Source organism: Phascolarctos cinereus, unplaced genomic scaffold (assembly GCF_003287225.1).
Source record: "Phascolarctos cinereus isolate Bilbo 61053 unplaced genomic scaffold, phaCin_HiC Scaffold_9;HRSCAF=440, whole genome shotgun sequence".
In the NCBI taxonomy this organism is placed as follows: Eukaryota; Metazoa; Chordata; class Mammalia; order Diprotodontia; family Phascolarctidae; genus Phascolarctos; species Phascolarctos cinereus.
In genome coordinates this window covers 187,125,082-187,147,143 of record NW_027556402.1, presented here as the reverse complement: position 1 = coordinate 187,147,143, position 22,062 = coordinate 187,125,082, and the positions used below count along the sequence as shown (strand labels likewise).

The 22,062-nt window shown below is 36.1% G+C and overlaps 1 protein-coding gene across 1 annotated transcript in view; it reads right to left on the bottom strand.

Moving 5' to 3' along the window:
- Positions 1–6,619: 6,619 nt before the first annotated feature.
- Positions 6,620–22,062, bottom strand: part of CLNK (cytokine dependent hematopoietic cell linker) — a 99,908-nt gene continuing 84,465 nt past the window's right edge. The window contains exon 16 of the mRNA XM_020992077.2: positions 6,620–9,270. Coding sequence (XP_020847736.2) covers positions 9,127–9,270 — 144 coding nt within the window. The 3' untranslated portion in view covers positions 6,620–9,126. The remainder of the gene's footprint in view (positions 9,271–22,062) is intronic.

The window sequence follows — 22,062 nt, the reverse complement described above, 5'->3', positions numbered from 1 at the left end:
TGTTCTGTGTTTCTAAAAACAGGTATTGTACTTGAAAGGTAAATTAGAACATAGAATGTTCAATGTGGAATGAAGCTTAGAAAATAGGACTTGGAGAAACTTATGTTGTATTATGTTGTATGTTTCTTTTTAGCTCTAATATTCTGTGATTTCTTCTTTACAATGATACATTCATTCTTTTAAATGAATTCTTTGTTCAATTATCATCTTTATGCAGATGACTTACAAACCTACATCTCTTGCCTGAACTCTAATAATATATCACCTACTGCCTCCTGGATGTCTCCACTTGGAAGCTCTATGGGTATCTCAAACCCAATCTGTCCAAAGTGAAGCTTATTTCCATTCCTCCCAAACCTATCCCTCTTAATAACTCACTTGTTTTTGTTGAGAGCACCTTCCAGTCACCCAGGTTGTCAACTCTGGAGCCATTCTCTTCTCTCCCTATATCCAATAATTTGCCAAGTACTATTGATTCAATATAAGATCTTTTGTATCTGGCTTTTCTCTGCTCATATAGTAGTCATTCCAGTTCAGACTCTCATCACAAAGCCTATAGCAGTTGCTTACTAATTGGTTTTTCCCATTTCCAGTCTCTTCAGTCCATCTTTCATGTAGCTGTGAAATTGGTCTAACCATGTCACTCCTCTTCAAAAAGCTTCACTGGCTCCCTGTTGCTTCTAAGATAAAATACACATTCCTCTGTTTGCCATTTAAAACTCTTTCCTCCAACTACAGCTCCTCTTTCGATACTTAGTTTACATCAATTCCTCCCATGCACTCACACTGTTCCAGGCAGACTAGGCCTATTTGCTGTTCACTATACATAATATTTCATCTTCTATGCTGATCCCTTCACAGGGCTATCCTCTATTTCTGAAATGTTGTTCTTTCTCTTTTTCTTTCTTTTTTTTTTCTTTTTTTTTTTTAGGCAGTTGGGGGTTAAGTGACTTGCCCAGGCTCACACGGCTAGTAAGTGTTATGTGTCTGAGGCCGTATTTGAACTCAGGTCCTCCTGCCTTCAGGGCTGGTACTCTATCCACTGTGCCACCCAGCTGCCCCCATATCTCTTTTTCTTAGAATCTATACATCCTTTCATGGCTCTGTTCAGATGTCATCTTTTATTTGAGCCTCTCTCAATTACAATATTAGTCTTTTTAAAAAAATTAGTTTGTAGTTTGTAGTTACTTATGTGTATGTGTGTAATACCTTTCCTCCCACCACTAGTAAAATGTAGTCTCATTGAGGACAATGAGCTTTTATTTTTGTATTCCCTAGGACCTAAGGTGCTTGAATAGCTTTGTTCAAAAACAGTGAAGCTTTTTCCAGTTATTACTTAGTATTGCTCACTTGCCAATTGACAAATTCAAAACATAGAGTTTTGAAAATAGCGGGCGATAAAAATTTGCTGAATTTCATTTCATTGGTGGACAGCTTCAGAGGAAACTAGAAAGACTTGTAAGAAGTAATGGAGAGTAAAGTGAATAGAACCCAAACAATTTATACTCCTTTATAATATTATAAAGAAAAACAACTTTGAAAGATCTGATCAATGAAATGATAAAACAGGACTCCAGAGAAATGAAGCTGAAGCATGCTACCCACTTTATGGCAGAGAAGGTAATAAATTCAAGATTCAGAATGAGAATTTGCTTGACTATACATATTACAAGGGTTTTCTTTTTCTTCTTTTGTTTAATTAGGGAAAGGGGAGGGAGAGAAAATAAATGCTTATTAATTGAAAAAATCAAATTAAAAACAGGAAAAAAAAGATTCATTTCTCTGAATTGAATTCCAATGCTACCATTCTATGGTTTTATGGAATGTGATAGGCTATGTGAATAAACATAGTATATGTAATAAAACTAGACTGTTTCCAGGTTCCTCTGCATACCATGAAGGTCTGGATAGGAATTTTTACTGGGATTAGTTTTAAAGACTGGGAAATAAACAAAAGTCTACTGAAGAACACTAATGGTTGAAGTAAAATTTTGCAATCATTTGAGTTCCACAATCCACTCAACTTTGATTGTAGAGACTATAAAATGAATGAGACTTTTGTTGGTTAGTGATGATCAGATTTCCTAGAATGGAATGGTCCTAAAACAGCTTTGTTCAGCAACAGTAAAGCTTCCCTCCCCTCCCCCATTATTACTTAATACTATAACTCTAATTTTACTACTTGCCAGTTGACAGAACTATCATATTTCTATTGCCATGAGTGAATTATATATAGTAAATTTTTTTCTGTCAACAAATATATGCTTGATATGGCTACAATTTTTTTTTCAAATGTATTGATACATTTTGATAGAAAAGATACTTCCCAACAAACACTCAAACTATACCTTTTCAAAAGTACATTCTTAGGACGGTGTTGAGGAGGAAAGAAACATACACACATAACCAATTATTGATTATTAACAGAAGAAATATGTCTTTTGATTTTACCAATGGCAGTATCATTGAACAGTATGGACAACCACGGTTTTGTTTCCTCTTAATATCTACTTTGTTCATAGTGTAGTTATTGTACATGTACCTAAAGGTTCGAAGACTGGCACTAGTGGTAAATAAAACCACTGCCTGGCAAAAGGTCCTGTTTGCTTTGTACCATTTGTTACTCTTTTTTTCTGAATTCTTCATAGTCAACATTGTTTACATCAGAGTAATATGCCATCATAGTCATAGCCCACAATTTGCTAAGCTGTTTCCCAATCATTGGGTACATTTTTTCAGCCCTTTCTTATTACAAATAATGTTGCTATGTACAACTCCATTTTCTGTATGTGGATCTCTTCTTTTTGTCTTTTGGAATTTGTCTTATGGGAATAACTTCCTCGGGAATTAGACTGAGTAATATGAACAATTTAATAACATTCATTACATCATTTCAGCTTGGATTCAAGAATGATTGAACAAACTCATGGTTCCACTGGCCAATTGGTATACTTGTCTCGCCATAGCATTTCCAACAATGAGTTTATCTCCTTTTGAACATCTTTGTGAGTTTGTTGGTAGGGAGGTAGTATCTGAGGTTTGTTTTAATTTGCATTTTTAGTATGATATGAAATATTTTCATATGGTTATTGATAGTTTAAGTTTCTTCCTATAGAAGTCATTTGTTCTTGACATTCAACCGCTTATCTGTTAGATAACAGTTCTTGATCTTTGTGTCAATTTCCTAAAGGGTTTGGATGACAGATATTTTTATATTTGATGCAACAGTTGTTTCCCAAAATATATCTTATTGATTCTAGCTGCATTGATTTTATTTGTGCTAAAACTTTTAAATTTTATATAATTGAGATTAGCTTTTATTTTTATGGTTTCTTCTATATCTTGTCTGGTTCTGATTTTTATTTGTATCCATAAAAGTGAAAGATAAAATTCTAAATTTTATTTTTTTATATTTGATTTTTTTTTCCATGGGAATTTATTTTTCACCAAACTGCTTTCAAATTTCCCAACAGTTCTTGTTCTTGTTACAAAGAGCACCTTCTTTGATAGTTTATGTTTCTGGGTTTAACTGAACTCTAGACTTTTGTCTTTTCCAACAGATTGCAATCTCAGTCATCCCCCATTTGTTCCCAGACCTTCATTGTCCTATCTACTGGTTCCTTCCCTACTGCCTTCAATCATACTCAAGACTCTCTCTTCCCCCCATTCATCCCCTCCAAACACCCCAAACAAAAACACACCACCACCACCAAAAACCATCATTAGACCATAACATACCCTCACTTCCCTTCCTCAGCCTCCCTCCTTGAAAAAGCTGTCTGCATTTGATGCCTTAACTTCCCTCTCTCACACTTCTTAACCCTTTGTAGTCTGGCTTCTCACTTCGTCATTCAACTAAAACTGCTCATTTGAAAGTTATCAGTGACCTCTGATTGTGAAATCTTATGGTCATTTCTTCCTTTTCAATCTCTCTATTCCATTTGACACTGTTAACCACATTCTCCTAGATACTTTCCTGTTTTGGAGTTTTCATGGCACTGTTTTCACAGGTTCCCCTACCTGTGTTATTATTCTTCAATCTCCTTTGCTGGCTCATAATTCACATCATATCTCCTAAATGAAGGTATCCCCTAAGTTTCTATCCTAGACCATTTTCCCTTTTCCCTGTATATACCTTCTCTTGGTGAGGCAGCAAGGTGGTGCAGAGGATAGAGCACTGGGCTTGGAGTCAGGAAGACCTGAGTTCAAATCTAGTTTCAGACACTAGCCATTAGACCCTGGGCAAGTCACTTCATCTCAACCACAAAGTGGTAATAATAATAGCTCTTACCTTACAGGTTGTTTTGAGGATCAAATGAGATAATATTTGTTAATTACTTTGCCTAATGTATTTATACGTGTACCTGTCTTCCCTAATACAAATGAAACTCCTTAAAGTAATGGTTGTTTTGTACTTTGTTCTTATGTCCCCTGCACCTCGTACAATGCCTGAAACATAGTTGGCACTTAATAAGTACTTGTTGGTTAATTGATTTCTAAGTCTTGCTTATCTAGGCTATTTCACTAATCTTTTAAAAAAATTATCTAATACTAGATAATTTTGATAAGTACTTTTGATTAATAATACATATATATACACACATATATACATATATGTATATATACATATATAATATATGTCATGCTGAGCCCCTTTTGTACTTTTAAAAATTATACACCTTCATAATCTTTCTTTTTCTGTTACATCATAGATATTTATTGGATGGATTCACATATATTCATGCATAAACAAAACTCACACACTCCATAGATTACATATAATCTACTGATACCATATTCCTTCTTCCCCATCTGGCATAACTACATGTAGGACAAGACTGATCAGATCTAGTTAACCTCTAAGGGAGATGTGACATCTGCCACCATACATTAATTCAATCCACAACTATTTATTGAGCATATGCTATTTGTGAGATTTTGCCAAGCATTGATATGTGTGGTAATGGGGTTATACTAAAATTTAATTTTATTTTTAAAATAGTATAGTAATGTATAGAGAGCCAATCTTAAAGCTAGGAAAATATGGGTTCAAATCCTGCCTCTCACATATACTGACCATATGACCCCAGACAAATCATTTAATCTCTCAGTACTCTAGGCAACTCTCTAACTCTGGAAGTTACATAGAATATACCTTCATATTCTTGACCTTTTGTGCTTCCAAACAAATTTTATTATTTTATCTAATTTTATAAAATACCCCTTTGGTGATCTGATTGGTATAGCACTAACTTTGTAGCATTATTTGGGTAATATGATTTTTTATTAAATTGATACGGCTCTGCCATGCATGTTAAATACTTTTCCAAGTATTAAGGGTTTTTTGTGTGTGTAAAAATTGGTTTTAGTTGTAGACTAAAGACCTTCATGTGTTTTGGTATGTCAACTCCCAGATACTTACTGCATTTATTGTTGTATTTTGTTGTATTTTTAAATCAAATTTAGTTTCCTATCTCTCCTTCTGGGTTTTTCTTTATCAAAGCCATTAATCACCTTAAATTTGTTACAATTGGTTCTCAACACCATAACTGAGATAATACTGTTTCTCCTCTTTATGCTTATTTCCTCAGTTTATTTTTCTTGTCATTGCTATACCTAGTATTTCTTGCAGGTCAGTTAAATGGGAATGAAGACAATGAGCATGCATGCTTTACTCCTGATATTACTGAGAAAGCTTTTATTCCTTACTTTTTTTCTACAAATATTTCTAACTGCATTTCCTGGAGACATCCCAAATTCAACATTTCCAGGACTGAATTTGTTGTCTTTATCCCCCAAACCTACCCCTCTTTAATATTTATCTATTTCTGTCAAGGTACTACCATTCTTTTAGTCTTTCAATTTATAACCTTGACATTATCCTTGATTCTTCATTTTTCCTCATCCCCCACATCCAGTTGCCAAATTTTACATTTTTTACCTCTCATTTATCTTACCCCCTTCTCTCTGTTCACACAACTACTTTCATTCAACAAATTAAGACCCTTCATCTAAATTATTTTAATAGCTTTTGAATTGCTCTCCCTGCGTCAAGTATTTCTCACTGCTTCACTCAGCTGCCAAGTAATTTTCTTTAAGCACAAATCTGACTATGTCACTGTCCTGTGAAATAAATTTCCTGTTGACTCTAGGACCAAATATAACTCCTCTGTTGAAGTTTTAAAGCCTTCTACATTTTGGCCCCCAATTTATCTTTCCAGAATCATTGAACATTACTCCCTTTCCCATAATCTGTGACCCAACCAAATTGACCTTCTATCTGTTCCTCAGACATGGCTGTCTGTTACCCATTTCCTTGTCTTTGTACTGAATTTCTCCCATGGCTGGACTACATTCTCTCCTCACCTCCACTTCATAGAATCCCTCTTCCTTCGAGATGAAGGTCAATCACCACCTTCTATGTGAAGCCTTTTATGATCTCAAGTTAGTGCCCTCTCAACTACATTATATTTAATTACATTGTACTTATTTATATTTATTTTGTATATACTTGCATATGTACTTGTCTCTCATTAGAATGCAAATTCCTTGAAAACACAGGGAATGATTTGTTACTTGTATTTATATCTCTTGTATATAGCACACAGCCTGAAGAGTAGACATTTAACAAGTATTTATTGATTGGTTGATATTTCATTGGTCTTTTCAAAAATCAGTTCTTATTTTTATTTTATCAGTTACATAGGGTTTTTTTGTTTTTGTATTTGTTTATCTTATTTTTAGGATTTCTACTTTTGTGCTTCTTTTGGGATTGTTTAGTTAATTTATTTGCTTGTGATTTCATGTTCAACTAATTGGTCTTCTCTTTCTCTCTTTTGTTAATATGTGTTCAAAGACATACTTTTCTCCCAAGGATGGCTTTAGATTTGCTCCCACACATTTTGGCATGCTATCTCCTTATTTTCTTTAATATAATTATTTAGTATTCTTATTATTGTTCTTTGACCCACTTATTCTTTAGGATATAATTATTTGGCCTCTCAGTCCTTTATTAATGTTTTATTTATTGGTTATAATGTTTATTGCATTATAATCTATGAAGAATGTTTGGAGTATTTTGGTTTGTCTATATCTGTTTATGGGCTCCTTATGTCCTGTCTTAGGATTTTGTAAAGGCACCATGCAATGCTAAAGAATTGATATATTCTTTATGATTCCCATTCATCAATCACCAAATATATCACATCTAAATCTTAGAGGCATGTTGTATGTCTGTGTGTCTGTGTGTGTGTTCCATTTCTATAGTGCCTAAATAATGCAGTTTCTGTGCTTATCTCTGACTGTATAAACTTTTACTATTGCCTTTTCCTAGAGGATGACTGCCACTTAAGCTTTTTTATATTCAGTGAAAGAATAAGAAGTTTTAGTCTAACCCCTGATTTTAATTCATCATTAGTTTTTATGTTTTAGATGTGCTTCTTGTATAGAGCAAATTATTGTTTTGCTTTCTAATCCATTTTGCCACCATCCTCCTCCTTTTTATGATTAAGTTCATCCTACTCTATTTTACTAACTCCAAGTGCCAGCCATACTGGCTAATTTGGTATCCCTTATACTTGACATTCAATTTTCCATCTCTGGATCTTCGCATTGGTTGTCCCCCAGACCTGGAATGTTCTCCCTCCTCACCTTACTCTCATAGAATCCTTACCTTCCTTCAGGGTCCAGCTCAAATGCTACCCCTTTGGGAGGCTGATCCTAAACTTCCTTACATTACAGTTGTGTTTATTATTGTTATTTGTTTTCTGTCTGCCAAATCTTATTATAATAGGTCTATTCTAAGTCTGTAATAAGTGAAAGAAAAATCAAATATCGAGTGTTTACTGTGTGCAAAACACTGTGTTAAGTGTTAGGGATAAAAATGGAAAAGCAGAGCTAGTCCCTGCTCTCAAGGAACTCTCATTCTATATTGAGTTTCAGTCATAAGTTAGATGGTTAGGTTCTCTTGTACTTAGAGTGCCTCATCAAAGCAGTTTTTAATGTATCTTTTTAAATGTAATTTCCACTGAAAAAAATGATATCTCCTCCTAATGTTGAAACTTATGACAGTGCCAAGGTCTTTGGTGAAGAAGGAGCTAGTTACCATCATCCTCAGTTTCAGCCTGGATAAGATCTACCTCATCAGAAAAGATCTGTGACCCTTTAAGTCTTTTCTGGGTCTTTGGTATCTGTTGTTGCTGAAGAGGGAGGGGTAGTTCATTCTCCAGTTTGATTCATGGACACTGCTCCATGGTGATTGACCTGTAACACCTACAGAAGTATTCTTCAGGTCCTCTCTCCATAGTGTTTGATTCACAGGATGATGGCTTTGGAGGATCAACTGGAAGTAGTACTGGTGGTGAATGTGGAGGGAGCTGACAATCCAAGGGCTCTTGATCTTACTTTCTTGTCAGTGGCAGTTGGTTATCATTTAGTAGTGATGAGGAAGGTAGATCTCTTCTTCACAGTGACTGCTCTTTTCAGTAATGGCTGTAGGGACCACCGACTAGAAGCAGAGCCAGTGGTTTACATAGTGCAGGTATTCCCAAGGCTCTTAGCTTTAAAGTCCTAAGCTAACTTCATTGAGAGCTGAGGGAAGATGGTACTGGTGGCTTGACTCTACTGGCATATACTTCTTACTTTTTCTTCCTCAGGGCACCTTTCAACTTCAGCTAGACCGAAATGCCTGCCCCATAGGTTGAATAGTATCATCAGTGAGTGAGGATGGCCGGACTTTCCTACCTAGGTGTTACTTCCTTGATCTGTGTGTCTTTCTGCATCTATTTGCTGAGAGTTTTTTCCTTTTTTATAGGTTTCTATCAGTAAGCTTTGAATCAGTCAAAGATGTTACTCAATTCTGCACTCTATTTCAATATCACCAAACCAATAGAAATTTCTAAACTAAGAGTTCTAGGTTATAATTGTTCATTCTCCAGTTTGATAGTTCTTGGACATTACTTAAGCTGTTAAGGAGACATTTTTCAGAGCACATATTTCCAGTTTTTACTGGAGAATGTCCATCTTCCACTCATAACGAAATCAACTGGTCATCTCTTGAATTCTCTGCAGAATGTCATGAATACTAGATCTTTTGAAATAAAGGTAAAATAAAGACCTCATTCCCTCTTAGGATGAGTAGATTCTGCTGGGTGAGAGAGGCTCCTTGAGGTAACAGAGCTCTCGGTGGGTTCCTGTTTGATCTTTCCCATCAATAAGCACAATAGGAAAGAATTTGTGGTACTCAATTATATCTTCTACTGAATCAAATTTCTGAAATACAAAAAAAAAGCATTTAAAAATTATCCACAGTTACAAATCATGTCCAAGACAAACCAAACAATTTAGTTCAACAAATTCAACAAATACATCAGGTTCTTGGAGAACTGAAGAGAGATATAAAGAAATGGACTCAGATCTTAAACTTCTTAAGTTAGTCAATGATTAAACATGGTCTGTGTGCATTGGGGAGGTCTAGCATAGATGGATTGCTTAAAAGAGGAAGGTAGAAAGAAATGTAACCCACTGTTATGGCACTTGGCAACCAAATGAACCAACGTTGGAGGAGGTTGCTTCTTGAGAGAGGAAGAAGGCAAGAACTGTAGCCCATGGGCCAGCATTGCTACTTTAAAACCTAGCTAAACTGATTTTGTTTCTCACATGAAATGGGAGGGACTAGCTTCTAGCCAATCCCAAGCCCCTAATTGTTGCCCCCCCTACCAAGGGAGATTTTATTTTTTCTTTCCTTTGTTGTTTTGGGGTGGGATAGGCCCTAAGCAACAAGACAGGCAGTAGCCTATTAGGACTTTGCAGGATGTTTGTCAAGTTGTACCAATATATATGTTGAGGTATGGAAGAATATGAATGACCATGTTTGAGTAGGAACTTCCACATTGGGGAAGACATTTGAGATGGATAATACAGAAGTCAGTAAAAGGCTATCCAGCATTTCACTTGCGTCAAACATATTGCAAGAGATTTTTGGAGGACAGTAAGGAAAGGGTGAGGGGGATACCACCCCATCTCATTTTTGCTTTAATACCTTGACTAAGAGTATCTCAATCAATCACTTATAGGCCTTAGACTAAGTACTAAACAGCCTTCCAATTGGGATGATGTTGCACAAGAATCAGATTCAGAAAGTTGGCCATAGCTCAAAGGATTATTTTCAAATTATTAAACATGCTGAGAAGGGATTGATTTCTGGTAATTGGAGGAAGTATTTCTTTCCAACACACCATGGGGAAGAACTACCAGCAGGTGTAAACCTTTGGTCAAATCTCCTTCCCTCCCTTTCCCCTTTGGCCAATAGAGATCCTTCCCACTAGTGTTCCAGCATCATCTCAAGATCAGCTCATAGTAGTATCTGCATTAGGAGCCAAGATAGATGGATGAAGTTCACCATGCTTAAGGGGAACTTCTTGAACACACTACGCATGGGAGAAAAGGACTTGTAGCATCCCAGAGCTATGAGTTATTGCTTTGCCACATGTGTTCTCTAAGCTTGAGCCTACTTTTTCCTGGATTCTGTATGGGTGGGAGAGTGTATCACAGACTTGGGATGTTTTGTACTAATTTCTTATCATGACCCTTTAGTACATGTTCCTTTCTAAAAACCACTTAAGGCTGAGTGACTAAATTGATTTTTAATAGAAGCTCACTGCTAGGGGCTTAAGCAAACCCCTCAGGGACACCCCTAGAATGCTGAAGAGTGTATTAAAGTTTTAGGGACCTGACATCAATAAGAGCCAAAGTTGTACTAAAGTTATCTGAGACCTTATATAGGCAACATTTTTTAACTAAGGAGAGGGATAAATAATGTTAGATAGATTCCTTTTGCTCATATTGGCCAGGTTAGAAAGGAAGGAATTATCTGAATTATCTGGAAGGACTATGGTCAAAAGATAGATCTGAAAGTCATTAAATAACATTACCTCTTGGACCATTAAGTGACCCCCTTCTGACACTCCCCCCAACCTCAGCTTGGATGTAGTTCTCTGTTCTGGGCATGTTATATTTCAGGGGACTATATGTCTTTTCTGGGCAGGTAGGTGGTGTGGTGTCTCAGACACTTATTAGCTGTGTGACCCTGGGCAAGTCACTTAATCCTGTTTATCTCAATTCCTAATGTGTAAAGTAAGCTGAAGAAGGAAATGGCAAACTGTTCCAGTGCCGTTGCCAAGAAAACCTCAAATGAGGTCACAAAAAGAGTTGGACACAATTGAAATGACTGAATAACAAAACCAATGTCTTTTCTAGTTCCCCAGTACTAGGGAATTGACTGGGGTCCTTAACCACATGTGATCTCTTCCCTATAGGGTGCTAGACAATCAAAACTAATCCTTACCTTCACAGTAGAGGAAGGAGTGAACAACACAGGAAACCCATTTTTTCTCCCTAGTAGAGTTTTCCTCTTGCCTCACTCACCCCACCTAAGCTATTGCTAGCCCAAGTTAATTACTTGCATAGCAGATTCCTTCCCAGCAAGACAGTATGATAAAATAGAACAACACTATCTCTGGAATCAGAGGACCTGGATTCAAATTCTACCTCTGATGTTTACTAACTGTGTGAACTTAGGGCACCTAGGTGGCAATGTGGATAGTGTGACAGCCCTAGAGTTAGGAAAAACTGAGTTTCAATCCAGTCTCAGACCCTTACTAGCTGTGTGACCTTGGGCAAGTCACTTCACCTCTGTTTAGGTTTCCTCGTTTGTAAAATGAGGATAATAATAATAGCGTGTACCTTCCGAGGTTGTTATGAGGATCAAATGAGGTAATATTTATAGGCATTCAGCACAATACCTGACACACAGTAAGTGCCATATAGATATATAAGTGCTGTCATCATCATCGTTAAGCCCACTGATTCCAGTTTTTATGTAGTGAGGTGGTTGTATTAGACAGCTTCTGAGTTCCCTTCCAGCTCTAAATCCATGAACCTATGTGTGGAAGCAGAATATATAAGCTATTTGATAATCAAAACAAAATAGCCTATATGGAAATTCTACAATATCAGAAGATGCTAACTTTTTTATAAATATAATTGAGAATTTAGTGCATAAAACTACTGTTGTTTTGACCTTTGTGATTTCTTCATTCTGGAGGACGATGTATGATACTGACTTATGATTTAATTTAAAACAATGTAATTTTGATTTGTGTTCCTCCATTTGATAAACATTTTGCTCCTAAATTGTAGCTTTAATGTAAGAATCCAACAGGATGAGATTATTAATAGAATTTTTCACAAGAGTATATAAGGCTCAGACTTCTTTTGTCAAGGGCAGCAGGTTGATACATGGTTGATAGGAATCCCTGTGGGGTGACCATCCTCCAAATAGCTGTTTGAATATTTTCTAATAAAAATATTCTTTGTAACAGAGCTGATTGTTAAACACAACACTGAGTGACTTACTTTATTTTCTTTGATGTAAGAAATGAATTAGGGAAAAATAAGTTGTGATCTCTCAAAACAAGCAGAGTCAGCTGTAAGAACAAACAACAGGACTATAGTTTAAGTTCTGGCTTTGCATTATCTGCATGACTTTGATTATCTGCATTGCTTTGGCCTCTTTTTATCTCCTCTGATTTTTTGCAACAATTTAGTGAAATTGGTGATGTGATTATTGTTACATTCCTATTTTGTAGATGAAAATACTGAGGCTCAGAGGGTATATGTGTGTAAAACAGTTTGGAACTATAAATAGTTTAACGTATATGTTATCAACATTATTGTTATTGTTGTTATCATGGGTACTGGGAGGTTTTATATTCTTGCCTAGTAGATACTACTATCTCTGTAGCTTTTATAGCAGCTAAGATATAGTAGGTGACCAATGGGCCTCTACTACTTTTAATCAGGATAATGAAGAATTTCAGTAACATTCAAATTAATCCAAAAAGCATTTATTATGCACCTGCTATTTGCAAGGCCTAGTGTTAGGCAATAGGAATGTAACGATAAAAATTTACATAGCCCCTGATCACAAAGAGCTTATTATGCAACATAAGGAATAAGATACAATGAGTATAACACAAAGTAGACTGAGTAAGTACCAAGAATGAGGCTATCCAAAGTGATATGAGAAATATGATAAAATATAGTTTTTCACCAGGAGGGTATAATAAACAAATTTAATTGATGATCTCTTAGACCTTTCCACCTCTGAACTGCTAAAAGTTCAAGTCCCTATCACTGGAACTGTGCCTACATGAAGTGAATAGAACAAGTCTGTTCTACTGAATAACCAATTAATTTAGTGGAGGTACAGTGTCAAATTAGTCAAAATTTGACAAACAAAAATCAATAAACCCACCACAATACAATGTTTGGCTCATTTTTAATTTTGAAAACCAAGTACACTGTTTCTGTGATGAGATCTTCTGTTCAAGATATATTCACCGTAACAAATCTGAAACTGTGCTTATAGAATCTATACATTTGATGCACAGTCACATCAGAATCACAGAATTTAAAATTGGAAGAGATCCTAACAATCATCTAGCCTAACCTATGCCCAAAATTGTAATTTACAGATAAATGATTTTTTTCAGACTATAATATGGAGTTGGAAGGGTAACTTATAGAGCACCTCCACTCATATCAATTAGTAAGCATAACAATATATGTATATGTCTGTCCATCCATTCATCCATCTATCTTCTGGCTACCCAGTTTTGGACAGACACTACAAATGTACAATGAACTGGTTCCAAAATTGTTGAGGTGGAGGAAGTTGGGATAGATTGTCTTTGGGAAATTACCCTAAGCATCTCCCTAAAACAAGGGTCTATTTTTAGTAAGAGTTTTCTTGCAGTGATCTCTAGTCTCTGAAGAGTTGAAGTTGAAGATCACCCAGAGGACAGAAAAGGCCTCCAAAGTATTACAATCAAAGAATTATAAAGGAAGTGAATTGTAAAGGATGTCATTAAGGAAATGTGATCAAAGAAAGAAAAAGTGCTGATGTTGTACAAGAGATAATTAATGGATATATTGTATATTTCATTGATATCCTTGGGACATCAGAAAAATTTGAGTCAGATCTCTAGCATATTTGGGGAATCTTTTATGGTACATAGCTGGACAGAGAGATAGATATGGATAAGAGTCATGAGTTGCAATTTTCATCATTGGAGGGAATCCTCACATGGATAATAGTCATCTGAATTGATATTGATAGGCTATAGGGCATGAAAGAGTATAACCAAGATGTTGGGAAACTAGACACGATGGCATATGAGAAAATATCAAAGGAACTGAAGATGTTTAAGGTGGAAAAGATGAGGAGGGACATATAATTATCTTCATGCATTTGTTGATTAGAAGGATTAGCCTTGTCCTTGGCTGCAGTGGGCAGAACAAAGTAATGTGGGGAAGTTTCTGAGAGGCAAGTTTTACTTCTGTGAGGAAAAAAAAAACTAACTTTCTAACAATTTGATCTACATGAAGATAGAATGAGCTCCCAGAGGACTTAATGGTTTTGTCTTTAAGTGGAACAACAGCCCTGGATCATCATCTATCAGGAAAGATATTAAGGAACTAAGGACAGAAATTAAAGCTCTGAAGGGAGAAATCAATTTTATGAGTAGAAAAGTTAGAAGACAGTGGATTCTCAGCATTCTTCTCCAAACAACTTTAAAATAACACCTCAAATCAAATTTTGGAGCAGCAGTGCCAACAAAAATCAGGGTGAAACATTTTTTTTTCAGCCAAAGGAAACTTAGGAGGTCAGCAGAAGTTTGTGACATCAGAGTAGAGGCCTGTCTGGAGCTTACACATGTGGCAGCAATCAAAGCAGCAGCAGCAGTAGCTTCAGGAACTCTCAGCCCAGAGATGGTAAGGGGGGCCAGATGACTGCTCAGAAAGAAATTATAGGGGATCTTTTGCTGGCACTGATTGGCAACTCTGTTGCCCATATGCAGTTGTGGGTTGCAATTCCAGGGCAGAGAGGAGCACTGGTGGTTGGTCACAAGGGAGCAGGGGCCCTGGTCACAGTTCCAAGGCAAAGAGGAACACTAACAGGGGACTAGGGTAAAAACCAGAGCACAGAGGAGGAGAGCAATGACCACAATGCTCCCAGTATCACACCATCTTGGAAGCACCAAAAATTTCCAGATTCTCACAACTAGCTCTGAAAACAGCAGCATGAAAAAGCCTGAAGCTTGAGACAGTGCCTGCCTGCCCCTCGGTGAGCAGAACACAACTTTAACATAAAGTTCAAAGTTAAATGGGCTGGAAAATGAACAAACAACAAAATAAATTTTGACCCTAAAAAGATACTGCTGTGGCAGGGAAGGTGAAGACATAAATTCAGAAGAAGACAACAATGTGAAAACAGAAACAAAGCCTCAAAGAAAAATGCTGATTGGACACAAGACCAAAAAGATTATCCTGGAAGAAATAAAAGTGATAGAGGAAAAATTGGAAAAAGAAATGACAGTGATACAAAAAAATTATGAAAAGAGAATTAACAACTTGGTAAAAGAGGCACAATAATACTGAAGAAAATGATGCCTTAAAAAACAGAATTGGCCAAATAGAAAAAGAGATATAAAATCTCACTGAAGAAAATTCCTTAAAAATTAGAATTGGGCAAGTGGAAGTGGTTCCTTGAGATATCAAGACACAATAAAACAAAGTCAAAAGAATGAATAGATAGATGGAAATATAAAATATCTCATCAGAAATACAACTGACTTGGAAAACAGATCAAGGAGAGATAATTTGAGAATTGTTGGACTACTTGAAAGCCATAACCAAGGAAAGAGCCTATATGTATATGTGTGTGTGTGTGTCATATTTCCAGAAGTTATTAAGGAAAACCGTCCTGATATCTTAGATCCAGAGGGTAAAATAGAAATTGAAAGAATCCGCTGATCACATCCTAAAAGAGATCCCAAAATGAAAACTCCCAGGATTATAGCCAAATTCTAGAGGAGAAAATATTGCAAGTAGCCAGATAGAAATAGTTTAAAGATGGAGCAACACTCAGGATCACATAAGATTTAATGGCTTTCAGAGGGTTTGGAATATGATGTTCTGGACTTCAAAGGAGCTAGGATTACAACCAAGAATAAGTTACTCTGAAAATCTGAGTGTGGTCCTTTAGGGAGGAAAATGGGTATTTAAAAGAAGAGAGGACTTTCATACATTCCTGATGCAAAAGCCAGAACTGAATAGAAAACACAAGAGAATGAAAAGGCCAGAGCTGAATAGAAAAATTGCCATTCAAACACAAGAGAATTATGAGAAGATGATACAAGTAATTCCTAAGAACTTTGAGGGCAGCTAGGTGATGCAAGTGGATAAAATGCCACCTGGAGTCGGGAAGATTCATCTCCCTAAGTTCATATCTTACTTCAGACACTTACTAGCTATGTCACTCTGGGCAAGTCACATAACCATGTTTGCCTCAGTTTCCTCATCTGTAAAATGAGCTGGAGAAGGAAATGACAAATCACTCCAATATCTCTGCCAAGAAAACCCCAAATGGAGTCATGAAAGGTCAGACATGACTAAAAAATAAGTGAACAAAAGAACTTTATTATTATTAGGGTAGTTAAAAGGAATTTACCTAGAGGGCATGGATGGGAATCAATTATGTAGGAATGATGTCCAGAAAAAATGAAGGGGTGAGAAAGAGGGATGCACTGGGAGAAGGTGGAAGGGAGAGGTAGAATGGGGAAAAATTTCTCACATAAAGGAGGTGAGCAAGGAAGAGTTTCTACAGTGGAGGGGAAAGTGGGGGGGTGGGATAACAGGCAATGCTTGGATCTTGCTCTCTTCAGAATTGGTTCCAAGAGGGAAGAATACACACACATTGAGTTGTGTATAGAAATGTAACTTACACAATAGGGAAATAGGAGAGGAGGGGGATAAAAGAGGAAGATGAAAAAAGAGAGGCAGTGGTTAGAAGCAAAATAGACTGGAGGGAGGGAAGAGGAGGAGGAGGAGGAGGAGAGAGAGAAAGAGACAGAGAGAAGAAACATAAGAAATGAATGGAGAGAAAAATACAGTAATCATAGCTGTGAATGTGAATGGGATGAACTCATAAAATAGAAGCAGATAGTAGAATGGATTAGAAATCAGAATTCAAAGATACACTGTTTACAAGAGACAACTTGAAAAAGAAAGACACACAGAGTTAAAATAAAGGGCTGGAAGAGAATCTAATATGCTTCAGCTAAACTGGAAAAAAAAAAGGCAGAGGAAGCAATCATGATCTCAGACAAAGGAAAAGCAGAAATAGACCTAATTAAAAGAGATAATAAAAGAAACTGCATTTTTCTAAGAGGTATCATAGAGAATGAAGTAATATCAAAAGTTTTTGCAAGAAGTTTCTGATAAAGGCCTCTTTTCTGAAACATATACTGAGTATAAAACTGAGTCAAATGTATAAAAATAAGAGCTGTCTGTAGTCATATGAAAAAGTGTTCAACATTGATTAGAGAAAGACACATTAAAACAACTCTGAGGTACTACCTTACATTTATCAGAGATGACAAATGCTGGAGGGGATGAGGGAAAAATAGATACACTAATGAACTGTTAGTGGAGTAGTGAAATGGTCCAGCCATTCTGGAGAACAGTTTGGAACTAGGCCCACAGGGTCTATGCATATCTTTTGACCCAGAAATACCAGTACCAGGTCTGTATCCCAAAGAGATTAAAGAAAAAGGACCTATGTGCACAAAAAAATATTTATAGCAGCAATTTTTGTGGTGGCAAAGAATTGGAAATTGAGAGGATGGTTGAATAAGTTGTGATATATGATTGTGATGGAGTACTATTATGCTACAAGAAATGATGAGGGGGTGGTTTCAGGAAAACATGGCAAGACCTAGATGAACTGATGCAAAGTGAAGTGAGAAGAACCAGGAGATCATTGTGCTAGTAAGAGCAATGTTGTAATGATCAATTGTGAAAAACTTGGTTACTCTGATAAATACAATGATTCAAGACAATTCCAAAGGATTCATGATGATGAAATGCTATTCACTTCCCTTTTTCTTTTTCTTTTTTGGCTAGGCAATGGGGTTAAGTTAGTTGCCCAGGGTCACACAGCTAGTGAGTTAAGTGTCTGAGGTAGGATTTGAATCAGGTCCTCCTGACTCCAGGGCCAGTGCTCTATCCATTGCACCACCTAGCTGCCCCAATACCATTCATTTCCACAGAGAGAACTGATGAATTCTGAGTGCTAATTGAAATGTAACTTCTCATTTTCTTTATTTTTCTTGCTTTTTTGAAAGAAATAAGGATGATATGGAAATGTTTTACATTATTTCACATGTATAATTGATATCATATTCCTTGCCTTCCCAGTGGGTGGGGGAATGCAGTGGGAAGGAGGTAAAGAATTTCAAACTCAAAATTTTAAAAAGAAATGAATGTTTAAAATAAATAATAAATTTTTAAAAAAGAATAGGGGATTTAGTACACAAGGCAGTCATTTTTTCAAAACAAAAAGATCCTCTGAAAAGTAAAATGACAAAAGAAGATCACCAAAATGTAAAGACATAAAGGAAATTATATCAAATCTAATGATATGATTTTATAAACACACAAGAGCTCTACAAAATAAAAATATTGAATTTAAAGAGGGAATGAATGTAATCTAAATATTATAGATCTTTCAGAAATAATGGGAAAAATATGTGAATACCATATTTCAAGAACTCATCAGAAAAATGTTCATAAATGTTGGAAACAAGTGGCAAAGAACAAATTGAAAGAATCCAAAGATCTATTACAGAAAGATACCCCAAATTTAACTCACCCAGAAGCATTTTAGTTAGACTTTTGAATTGTACTGCCAGTCAACATATGATGCAGAGTATATGATATTCTGAAAAGCAAAGAATATTGGAAAAGTAACATCTTGCAAGGCTTTAAGAATAATCATTAATGAAAATAATTATTTGTTTAGTAAAAGGGAAGAATTTGGGAATCTTCTTAAAAAAGATGGAGTGGTAAGTAGAATATTCAGTTTATAGATTTGTTCAACAGAATACAAATAAATAGTTCAGATAGCACTGAAAGAAAAAAATTGTGAAGTGTGTTTTTATGTATTTAAAACTAGACAAAATCAATGTGGTTGGGGGGGGGTTGTTTTTTCTCTTGTTTAAAAAAACCCAGTATCCAAAAGACATTGAGTGACCAATGAAAGTATCTATGAGTAAAAGAATCTAAGAAACAAGAAAAACACATGAGATTAAAAAAGAGTGACAGTAGAAGGACGATGTAAATTAATATTTCAGAGACAAAAGTTCTCATTCAGTAAATCAGTATTATTACTGGTGGGATAATACAGAGGAATTCCTTTTAGGTGGAAAAAGGAGAGATAGGGATAGAGGAATCTGGGGAAATAGTGGTCAGGACTTGAAAAGAAAAGTGGAGGATTTTCCATTTCTCTCCCTCCATTTGACGTGGTGAGAGGAGGGAGAGATGAAGGTTAAGTCACACACAGAGCACTGGGAATCTGGTCTCAACAACTGAGAGGAAATGCTCTGGTCCCATCACAGGAGTGGGTAGGGTTGTGATAGGAATGTTTCGATGAGTTTTTTGGTGGTGTGGTTGATTTTGGGGAAGTTCTACCTGCTTGGTTTGTGTTTCTTGGGTCTGCCTCCCACCAGAGTAAGGTGAGAAGTTGAGACCCCCTGGATGCATAGCTGGGAGAGATTAACAGGGGATATAAAGGGGTGAAAATGGAGGACATTAAAAATTATAGGTAGGACAGCACCAGCAAGCAATTTTGCTACAGTTGCTTTTGAAGGAGTAAGGTGACTCTTTCACCAATGATTTCTAGTGAGAGAACCATGCTGTAAAAGAAAGGGGTGTGAAATTTTCCCACCCCCAAGGTCATATCAGAAATGGGCCTGGGTCTTTGGCCTTTTCATTTATTTCTTTTCTATTCTAGGTGCAGAGTATAGAGTCTTCAATCTGAGCCTCGAGCATGAGCAACAGGGATCCAGGAACCCAGGAATCCAGGTCAGATGTTGCCCAGTGGCAACACCTTGAGGAACAAGGGTCTAGGATTGCAGCCCAACAGAAGGAGCAGTGATGCTGGCTCTGGATGTGGACTTGTCAAGAAATTGAACTTTAGTTGTGAGCCTAATTCGCTCCCTGCCCCTATAACCAAAATTTGTGAGACAAGTTTGTACTTTATTCTGGCTATATCTTTGAATTAAATATTCCTTTGTAAAAGCTATCTGATGTTAAGTGCTTAAATGGAACTGGGCTAGTCACAGGGTCCTTAAAATGGGACAGGAGAGCAGCTCTGAGGGGCTGTTGGCAGGAAAAAGAAACAAGCCCCCTCACTTCATCAAAGAACCTGAGGGGGAGATGCAACAGACTTGACTCCAAAAGTGGGACCAGGATTAACCATGTTACACATATATTGTTTCCTAGTGCTGCTTATTTCACTTTGCATCAGTTCACATAGATCTTTCTATCCTTTTCTGTATTTGTTTTTGTTATCAGAGCTCAGTCATGTTCCTTTACATTTATGTACCACAATTTATCTCTTCCTCAGTCACTGGGGGAATTCTACTTTGTTTCTAGTTCTTTACTACCACAAAAAATGTAGTAGCAGCAGCTATAGTAGTAGTAGTAGTTGTAGTAAATATTTTTAACCCTAAAAATAGTTATAGGAGAAGGAAAGCACAAAGAATAGAACCAGATTCCATGGATTCTGATTATAAAGTATTCCTAAATGAACCCCATTGTATCTTCATGGAATAATATTCTAACATGCTAGAAGTGAGATTTATCAAAATATATTTCAAGGGTACAAAAAGATTGAGAAAGGGAAGCAGGGAGATTTCTGAGTGCACTAATAGATGAGTTGATTAGATGTGGGAGCAAAACTTATGTCTACCAGAAGCTTCAGACTATATGGGGGCAACAGAGAGAACAAGAAAGGATTGTGTAAGTACTCTAGAAAGGGAAAGGAAGGAAGGAAGGAAAAGGAAGGAAGAAGGAAGGAAGGAAGGAAGGAAGGAAGGAGAATGAAGGCATTTCTTGGAAAGGGATATTACAAATTAGTGGCACTGAAATTAAGAAAATGGATTAGTGTGTGTAAGCAGAGAGGATTCAAGAGAGAGGGGGAATTTGGTACCATACTCTTACCTGAGCCAAGAATGGGAAGTGGGCTGAAAGGAAAGAAGAGGTGAGTCAGAGAGGACAGATTTAGGGTAAATTAAACTGTAGAGACTAAAGACAATATTAAAAGAGATGGAATAAATATTGAAAGTGTTTAATGGGAAAAATATAAATTTAACATTGTCACCCTAAACACGACTGGGTTAAATCTCACCCTCCACCCCAATTGGAAGAATGAATTTTTAAACTTTCTGCATTAAAAAATACATAAATCCTAAAGATAGCTACAGAATGAAAATGAGAAGATGAGAGGATAGAACAAACTCTGTAACTCTAGCCTTATTTAACTCTAAAATAATTCATTAATCCTAAAACAAATATAAATGAAGAAATGTGGAAAATTGGAAAAGTAATAAAGAAACTTGAAAATAAAAAAACACAAGAACTGATAAAGCTAATAGATGGTTTAAAAAAAGATAATGAAATTATTAGATAGGTTGTTTAAAAAAAGAATAAATCATTTGAACACAAAAGGAAGTAAGAAGAACTATCAGTTACTATTGTACATATAATGCATATGTGCCAACAAAATGAAGAATTCAAATGAAATAATTTGTATATACAAAAATTAAAGAGAGCAAGAAGGGAAGAACTAAAAGAATTCAATCTCCTAAAAAGAAATTGAGTAAGCCATAAATTAATTTCCAAAATGGAAAAAAAATGGCACTGGGATAAATGTATTTACAAATGAATCCTATCAAGTATTTAAAGAGCAATTAGTACCTATGCTACTAAAATTCTAAAAAAATCAAATAAGGAGGTCCTATGCCAATGATGATAATAATGATCATCATGATGGTGGTGGGGATGATGATGCAACTAGATGTCCAATACAAAATGTAGCATCTTTTATGATAGCATATAATAAAAAACCAACTGGGTATGCCTTAATAGGGGAATGAC